Genomic DNA, 9,511 nt, shown 5'->3' on the forward strand with positions numbered 1-9,511 from the left:
AGACAATGTCTGAGAAAACCATTTGAGGGGTGGAAGAATGGAGCTAGAGCATGGGGCTCTGCCACGGTCCGAGCACTGGCTTGCTCTCCAGCAGCAGTCAGCCACACCCTGGCCACTATGACTCCTACTCCATCCTCGGCCTCAGTCTTTGTGGCCAGAGGAGGCTCCAGACCAGGCACCGCGGCTGAGCAGGGAGAGGGCAGGAACATCCTCGGTCCAGCTACCCTCTCCTAATGCACCTGCACTCCCCACCACATCCTGCCGTGGCCTCCTAGGATCCTTCTTCCTGTTCCTGAAGGCTACCCAGGGCTTGGGTAGGAAAGCCAAGGTCCTTCAGGCAGGAATGCTGGTCTATTCTGGCCTATGTTAAGTGTTTTTGAGACAAAGGCAAGTGCCAGTAAATACATAAAGGTCTTAGTTCACAGTTTCTGACCCAAGGCTACCTGAATGCCCTGCACTCTGCCTGCCCTCTTTCAAATTTAAGTCACCAGTGTCTGGCCCCATGAGAAGATTCCTTTTTTTTTTTTCTTTTTAAGAACCTAGGTCCTTTTTTTTTTTTTTTAAGGTTTATTTTTTTATTTTTGAGAGAGAGCAAGCACAAGCTAGGGACAGGCAGAGAGGGAGAGGGACACAGAATCCAAAGCAGGCTCCAGGCTCTGAGCTGTCAGCACAGAGCCCCACGTGGGGCTCGAACCCACGAATCCCGAGCTGAAGTAGTTGGACGCTTACCTGATGGAGCCACCCAGATACCCCCACGTGGGAAGATTTCTAAGGAATCCTTGAGGTTTACGCTGGAAGTAAAGAGGCGGGCAGGGCATAACCTTGCCATGCACTGTACACGGTCCCTCCCAGCAGCCCTGACCCCTGACGGCGGCGACAGGCCCTGCCTGTGGCAGCTCTGAGACCCAGAGGCCGCACACACCAAGAGGCCTCCCTGACCTCTCCCTGTTCCTACTCTGAGAGTCAAGGTGGGAAGTCCCAACACCTAGCGCAGGCCCAGCCTCACAGGCGTGGCCTCTGGTCATGAAATGACGTGAGGGTCTCCAGCCTGGGCCCGGCTGCCCACCTTCAAGTCTGATAGCCAGCTGACCTCTATCGAGAAGTATGTGGGCCTAGAGGCCCAGGGATAGAGCCCAAGGGGGACGGTGTTCCTGAGTTTCCCCAGCCTTGCCTCCTGCCCTAACTGGCTGGTGCGGCACACAGGGTGCTCTGCCCCCAGAGCCCCTGAGGGGCAGGTAAAAAGAAGAGCCTGCCTGCAGGGGAATGGGTGGCAGAGCCCCTCCCCCTGGTGCTCTGAGCTCAGAGATGCCTGGGACAGGGGTGGGCTCTCAGGGAGTCCCCACTCTTTTCTTTTTTAATGGTTTATTTATTTCTGAGAGAGAGAGAGAGAGAGAGAGAGAGAGAGACAGCGTGAGCAGGGAAGGGTCAGAGAGAGAGGGAGATACAGAATCGGAAGCAGGCTCCAGGCTCTGAGCCATCAGCACAGAGCCCGATGCAGGGCTCAAACCCACGAACCATGAGATCATGACCTGAGCCGAAGTCAGAGGCTTAACTGACTCAGCCACCCAGGCGCCCCATCAGAGAGTTCCCACTCTTGAGGACTGCAGTTCCTCCATCCACAAAGGAGAACTAATACCGGTGTGGTAAAAAGGGCGGTTTGCAGGCGGGATTTCGGTCCCGGTTCTGCGTCTGATTGGCTGGAGACCTTGGACAAGTCCTTTAACTTCTCCAGATTGCGAAAGCATGTGTGGTAGGCTAGATGTGGGGTTTTCACACTGCCCGGGCGCTCTCGCATCCTGCATTTAACCAAAGACCTACAAGCCTGATTGCATACACTTTGAGACCTCCGTTTTCTTTCAGCTGGTTCCGAGGCTGTTCATTTGGTTAAAAAAAAAAGACCAGCGATTGGGTCCTGCTTTCTTTGAAGCAGGCTTATCAGGCATGAGAGATCAGAGACTTCCTGTAAGAAGTAGAGAAGGCCTGAACATTGGGCTGATTGGATCCCAGCCTCCTTCTAGCCTCTCTCTGAAGCTCCCACAAATCTGGGCAAATAAGGGCAGACGGGAGACCCAGGCGACCACTGTGGATGGAGCTGGAGCCAGCTCAAGAAAGCCCAGACCTCTTCTAGAAGCACCCTCATGGTTGATTTTGCCCACATGCCCTCTGCACTCTGACTGACAGCTGGCCAGGCTGTGCAAGTATCTTTTTTTTTATTATTAAATAATTTAAACATGTATTTATTTTTGAGAGACAGAGTGCGAGCGGGCAGAGAGAGAGGGAGACACAGAATCTGAGGCAGGCTCTAGGCTCTGAGCTGTCAGCACATAGCCAGGCACAGGGCTTGAACTCACAGACCATGAGATCATGACCTGAGCTGAAGTTGGACCCTTAAACGACAGAGCCACCCAGGCGCCCCTGTGCAAATATCTTTTTTTGTTTGTTTTACATTTATTTATTTTTGAGAGATAGAGTGAGACAGAATATGAGTGGGGAAGGGGCAGAGAGAGAAGGAGACACAGAATCTGAAGCAGGCTCCAGGGTCTGAGCAAGCATTCAGCTCAGAGCCTGACGCGGGGCTCGAACTCACGAACCGTGAGATCATGACCTGAGCCAAAGTCGGACACTTAACTGACTGAGCCACCCAGGCGCCCCTGTACAAATATCTTAATTGGGGTAGTGAGTTTTCTCCATCAAAGGACAACACTCTCACTAAAGGGAACCAACCAGCTCCCAAACTCATGGTGGGAGGGGTTGCCTGCCACCTAGTGGTCGTAGCAGGCACTGCATGTCATGGCCCCAAGTCAAGGGGAAGTTGGCTGGGAGAGGGTGAGAAGCCTCTCGAGCATTACCTCCCTCACGTCACCTAACCACCTGCATTACTCACATTTTACTGGGCCCTGCCCTTGACAGTATTCATCTCACTTACTTTTTACAACATTCCGGGAAGAGTAAATGAGGAAAGGGAGGCGTAGAGAGGACAGTAACTCCCCCGAGATCCCAAGGCCAGCTGCTGAAGGGCACAGACCTGGGATGTGCTCTCTGACTCTGAAACTGAAGGCTGTCGGTCCATGCATGCAGTCAGCTCCTCCATTACCAGCCAGGGAGACGTGATCTCAACGGGAGACGGGGCCCTGGGGACACGCCAGCTACAGGAGCTAGACGCTCAGGACAGTGAGGGCCGGGGGCCCCAGGGGAGGGTGTCCGGCACAGTAGGCTTTAAGCTCAACTGGAAAGGGATGCACAGGAGTGGTTTATTGGCTCTTCTCTGATATGTGATGCCAACCCAAGTTATGTGTTAGCTTTGACTTTAGCCTCACAGCCTCCCCAGCCAGGGCGTGCGCTTCTTCCATCCTGGTGTGGAATTTGTACGCTTGTGTCAGCAGCTTCGTCCAATGTAATAGGAATGCTCAGGGCTGCAGGTAACTCATAGTGTAACTAATAATGGTGCGAATCAGAGAGAGGGGCTGGTTCCTCTCTTCAAGCAAGAAGTCCTGGGAGGGGCGCCGGGGTGGCTCTGTCGGTTGAGTGTCCAGCTTTTCGTTTCAGCTCAGGTCTTGATCCCAGGGTCGTGGGATCGAGCCCCATATCCACACTAAGCGTGGAGCCTGCTTAGGATTCTCTCAGCCTCTCCCTCTGCCCCTCTCCCTGGCTCACGTGCTCTTTTGCTCTCTCTCTCTCTCTCTCTCTCTCAAAAAGAAGTAAAAAGGAATGGAGATATAAAGAATTTGAATTTTTTACTTACTTTAAATCTTTTTAAAAATGTGTGTAAAAGTATAACCATAACTAAAATTTTTCTACATCTTTTAAAATTATGCTTTAGACACATGATATCTAAAAATGCGATATCATATCATTATATATATTTATATAAGTGCCTGTGTATATTTTATATACACCCTAAAGACATCCACGAATATCAGTTTCTTGTGTGTCCTTTAAATTTTAAAACCTTCCAAAACTCATTTGAAAATTAAAAACTCATTTTAAAAATAAACTCCGGGGGCACCTGGGGGGTGCAGTCGGCTTAGTGACCAACCTACTTCAGCTTAGGTCATGATCTCACAGTTCCTGAGCTCCAGCCCTGCATCTGATCACTGCTGCCAGCACGGAGCCCGCTTCGGATCCTCTGCCTGCCTCTCTCTCTCTCTCTGCCCCTCCCCACTCACGTGCACTTGTGAGTTCCCTCTCTCTCTCTCAAAAATGAATAAATATTTTAAAAATAAAGAAGTTCCATCCTGAAGGGGAGCCAAAGACCATCTTTGAGCAGGGCCTGACAGCGGGGACGGGGTGGGGGAGGGGAACGCTGGAGTTCAGGCAGCCTGTGAATTTGCAGGGGTGAGGGCCGGGCCGCCGCCGCAGCTCCGCAGGGGCCGGTGCCGCAGGTGCTCCCCCAGGCGGCCGAGCTTGGAGAAGCCGACAAGGGGGTCCCAGCTCAGCCTGTGCCACACCCGGGTCTCCGCAGGTTCCTACTACCTGACCACCACCTACGGGGCCCTGGAGCACATCAAGAACTACGACAAGATCACGGTGACCCGGCAGCTGAGCATGGAAGTGCAGGACTCGATCCACCGCTGGGAGCGCCGGCGCACGCTCAACAAGGCCCGGGCCTCGCGCTCCTCCGTGCAGGTGACGCCTGGGGCGCAAGGGCGGAGGGGAGGGGGCGGGTGGGACCCCCGGACGCCAGTCCCGCGGCTCTCCGGACGGGCTGCAGGGCCAGGGCTTTAGAAAAGTATCGCCAGGCATCATGGGGGTTTTCGCTGAGCAGACAAGGCAGGAGGGGAGGAATGAGACCGTATCCAGCGCACCTCAGCGCCTGCTGTGTCCTGATGTCCAAGTGCGCGTGCCCTGCTGTGCCTGGAGGTGTGGACCTAGCCTTGCAGACCGGCTTGGGGAAGCCCACGGGCTGATCCACAGCCTGGCCCCTTTCGTCCCCGGACGAATGCCGCCAAGGTGCCCCTGCGCCCAGCCTGGTCCTCCCATCCAGCCACGAGTGTCCCCACCTCTGTCTAGACACAGCATTCAAGCCATGGCGGTCGGGGATCCTGCCTCCTACACTCTCGTCATCCCACACCCCCCCACGCTGCGCCCTCAAGCTGCCCCCAATTCCCTGAACATGCAGAGCTCAGCTCCCTGGCTCTCAGCCCCTGCCCCTGCTGGCCACTGTCCCCTGCCTCACTGCTGCCACAGCGCATCCTCAGTTCCTCTGAGAAGCCTTCTTTCAACGACCCCCACACCTGTCCCTCTCTCCCTATGGCCCAGGTTAGATGCCATCGTCTGTGTTTCTTGCTGCTGCTCCCCCCATTATAGCATATATCACACCATGTTTGTGACCATCTCTGTATGAAGCCATTGCCCTGGAAGGGAGGGCCCGTGACTCACATGTCCGAGGGGCCTCGAGCCCAGGGCCTGGGACAGAGTGGGATGGGGGCACATACAGATCCATTAAAACATGGAGCCAGGCACCAATCCAGAGCTGTAAGCGGCTCTACAGTCTCACTCCGTTGGCACCTGGAGCACACTGGACCTGAACCCCACCCCTGGCTTCCAAGATGGCCCCTCTGTAACGGACAGAGCCCAGGCCTGGGAGGCAAAGGGCTGGAGGTCTGGACCCAGCTCTGTACTAGCTTGCTATGTGACCATGCCCCTCTTTGGGACTCAGTGGACCAGATGAGCTCTGGCTCCCAAGTACATGTTCAGGGCTGACAAGATGATGTCCCCCCTCCTCTTATTAATGGCGTCTTGATATGTTTAGTAACTGGCTCTCTGGGGAGAAAAAAAGGCAGCTCTGATTTTAGCTTCTATCAATTTCCATGGTACAAATACTCCCATCATGGCCAAAGTCAATCTACTAACTTGGGATCGCTGAACTTGAAATTGGGAAGAGATGCACGCAATTGGCTTTCTCAAGCTGGTTATGAGCCAGCATAAGTTGGTAGGGGCGGGCTCCAGCATACCACTGCTCCCCACCCCCTCCTGGGACAGCCATCTCTCCACCACCTCTGGCAACAGGGGCTTTCCTGGCCCGCGTCTGGCCGTGGCATTGCTTACTTCGTGTTCCTACGTCGTAGGTTCCCAGTGCTAAGCCAGGCAGAACATCAGTGCCTCTCACAGGGGAGGTTAAGCTTCGGAGAGATGCTTGGATGGGGGATGAGGAAGCCCCCAACACTGTTTCCGGGGTCCATGGAGGCACCACCCTCTGCTTCCTCTCAGCGCCTCATCTGCACTCCCCACCCTGTAACCATAGTTATAATCCCTCTTAAGTGGTGGTGCCTTTGGTCGTGGTCGTCCTCATCATCTTCTTCACCACGGTCAGACAGCTGTACTGCTACCAACCCTCCACAAGGGGGCAGCCCCGCACACGCTTCCTATCTGCCCTCAAGGCGCTGGGGGAAAAGGGACTCTTCCAGGCGCTGAGCTAGTTTGTCACACCAAGGGGTAAGGGACTGGAGTCACCCAGTTTAGCGTTGAGGAAATGGAGACGCAGAGAGGTCAAGGTCACACAGTGAATGGGAGCAGATGGAAAGCCGGGCAGGAACTGGAGGGCCCATCCTTCCACCATCTGGCCCTCCCTCTGGGGCTGGTGGGAGAAGGTGTAGATGCTGTTCAGGTTTGTGCGTCTGTTCCTATACCCAGCCCCACAGGCATCGCCTCGCCCTTGCCCGCCTAGCTCGTGGGGTGCCCCTCCCCCTCCGCCCTAAACCCGCCTTCAGGCCCAGCTCCCCTCCCCCTTTCACTAAGCCCTCCATCTCCCTCCCCTCCTGCCCCTGCTCGGAGGAGCCTCCACCCCCCGCCCCCCCCCCCATCCCCAGGCTTTTCCAGCCTTAAGGGCTGACCCGTTTCTCAGGCCTTAGTAGCCCAGCTGCACCGTGGGCTGCTGGGCCTGGGGTCTGCACGTTCTACTTTATTTAGGCCAGCCTCGGTGCCCCAGTCTTGGGCCTGGGGTGGGGATGCAGGGGGAGCTTCTGGAGGAATTGTTGAGGAAGTGGGTGACGGATTAGCCCGCGGATTGGCCACCAGGGGGCGCGCTCACTCCTCATTACCATCACCCCCACCCCGGCCGACTCCCCCAGAATAGTCAGCCCTAGAGAGGTGAGGCCCAGAGAGAGAGAAGGAGCTGGCCTTGTGCAGGTCACACACACAGCACGGTCAGCCGCAGATGCCCCGACGTCCAACCCCACGACCGCCCCTGCAGTCCCCTCTCTGTGTAGAGAAGAGCCCTGGCCCAGAGAGGGCAATGGGCTTGTCCAAGGCCACTCAGCTCCTCAGCCCCGTGCAAGCTCCCAGCGTCAGGGTGGGGGAGGGGAGACGGGATGACCCGGCCGGTGACACAAGCCCCCTCTGTCTCCCCTCCCCCCTCCCCCCGCAGGACTTCATCTGCGTGTCGTACCTGGAGCCCGAGCAGCAGTCGCGGACGCTGGCGTCGCGGGCCGACACGCTGGCCGAGGCGCTGTGCGCTCAGTGCGCGGAGAAATTCGAGGTGTCGCAGCCCCAGGACCACCGGCTCTTCGTGCTGGTGGACGGGCGCTGTTTCCAGCTGGCGGATGAGGCGCTGCCGCACCGCATCAAGGGCTACCTGCTGCGGAGCGAGCCCAAGCGCGACTTCCACTTCGTGTACCGGCCCCTGGATGGCGGCGGGGGCGGCGGGGGCCCGCCCTGCCTCGTGGTGCGGGAGCCCAACTTCCTGTGAGCGGGGGTCCCGGCCCCTCCGGTGGCGGCGGTCCAAGACTGGCCCGCGGCGGCGGAGAAGCGGAGAAGCGGGCGGACCGGCTCCCGCTCGCTCACCCCGCCCCCCGCCCCCCGAACACACGCGCACTCCCATCGTGGATCGGACACCCAGCTGTCACCCTCGCTTGCGGCACAGTGAGCGTGCTGGGGCCTGCACAGCAGAAGAGTTGTGAAGATCCCAGGAGGAGCGCTGAGAAGCAAGTTCTTCCTCAGCCAGAAAGGGAAACTGAGGCTCGGAGAGAGAAAGGACTCTCCAGCCAGCTGCAGCAAACAGAGCCCTAGCGGGGCGCCCTGTTCACTCACAGCCCAACCCCCCAGGCCCACCCAGTCCTCAGTCTTCTCTGGGAGGGGCTGACTGTCCCCAGGACTGTCCTTAGGAGGAGCGGCCCGGCCACAGCCGCCCACCGCGCCCCGGGATGGAGCTGGGATGTTTTGGACCCTCCCTGCGTCTCAGGAACATTTCTCAGGGGACGAGCCCCCCATCCCTGCACTGGAGACTGCCCTCAGCTGCCCGTGCCCCCAGTGTCTCCCCCCCCAGTTTCCGAGTCCCTCCAGAAGCAGCCAGACAAACACCAGGTCCACCAAGCAAAGGCCGGCTCAGTGTCTACAAGGACAAGTTCAGCTCCGGCCCCAGGAGACACTGATGCAGCCCTTTCCCTGGTGGCCATGCCCCAGGGCTGTAGCAATGCAGCCTGAGAAGTCGTGTGGGGTGAACTTAATAAAAGCCTTTTTTAAAATGGCATCTTGTTTCCTCAAGAGGCTTGAGCCCTGCTCAGTCAGCCAGACCCCCCCCCCCATAAATGCCTAACTCCCTTCCCAGGTGGGGGTCAGAAGACCTCCCGCTCTTTTCTCCTGAAGGCCCTGTCTTGTGGCAGAGTCTGCAGTGTGCTACCAGCTACCCTCAGCTCCCGTGGCCGTGGCCGTGGCTGCTGTCCAGCCCTCGGCCTGTTCATCTACTGTCTCTCCCGCCCCATCCTTGGTTCCTATCATTCCCACCTCTGCATCATTTCAAAAATGATCTCACACCTTCCTGCTTCTGCTTCTTGTCCCAGGAATACAAGAAGTCATCGGTCAAACTCCTATTCATCCTTCAAAACCCACCTCCTCTGGGAAGACGTCTCCGACTTCCTAGGCTGGCCTGATTGTCCTTATACACATTTCCACAACCCCCGAGGCTCATCTCCTCACAAGATTCACATTGCTGTTGTCGGTTGATATGTCTGCTTTGTCGTCCAGATTAGGACCATTCACATCTGTGTCCTCAGCACTGATTAAGAACCCATATTTGTTGAGTGCCTGTTAAATGTCAGCACTCTTCTAGGCCCTGGGAAACTGCAGGGAACAAAACAGACCAAGTTCAAATGGAGCCCCGGTGTGAATGGCGATGAGCAGTGTGCCCAGGGAACGATGGCTGGACCCCCCCTGAATTAAACCCCTGGGCATCAACCAGGTCATTCAGCCAGTCAACAAACCACTTTTGGGCTCTGGCTCCAGGCCAGCCCTGTGTGAGATGCATGGATTGCTTCAGGATGCTGCTAGCCGGGAGAACTTTCCAGGCTGGGGGTAAGCATAGATGGGCAAGTATCCAGAAACTGAGAGTAGCCAGCCATGGTCCCAGGTTCCCCTCCTGCCCTTCCCCCCGACTACACGATGCAGACACTGCCCCCTTCCTGGCCTTCCAATGCTCCCCACAGCCCTGAGCCGAGCTTGCTCTGCAGCCTTGTACCCCCAGCTGTAAGGTAAGTGCCCACCGCCTCCTACAAGGCCTGCAGCAGTTGGGGAAAGT

At 56.9% G+C, this 9,511-nt stretch overlaps 1 protein-coding gene across 4 annotated transcripts in view; it reads left to right on the plus strand.

Moving 5' to 3' along the window:
* The window catches only part of RIN3 (Ras and Rab interactor 3), a 119,578-nt gene extending 111,111 nt beyond the window's left edge, over positions 1–8,467 (plus strand). For all 4 annotated transcript variants that reach the window (XM_039232503.1, XM_039232504.1, XM_039232505.1 and 1 more), the window contains 2 exons: positions 4,463–4,626; positions 7,367–8,467. In XM_039232503.1, the coding sequence (XP_039088434.1) occupies positions 4,463–4,626; positions 7,367–7,687 (485 nt within the window). In that variant the 3' untranslated portion in view covers positions 7,688–8,467. The remainder of the gene's footprint in view (positions 1–4,462; positions 4,627–7,366) is intronic.
* Positions 8,468–9,511: the final 1,044 nt, after the last annotated feature.

This window comes from Hyaena hyaena, unplaced genomic scaffold (assembly GCF_003009895.1).
Source record: "Hyaena hyaena isolate Hyena2069 unplaced genomic scaffold, ASM300989v1 scaffold_67, whole genome shotgun sequence".
Lineage (NCBI taxonomy): Eukaryota > Metazoa > Chordata > Mammalia > Carnivora > Hyaenidae > Hyaena > Hyaena hyaena.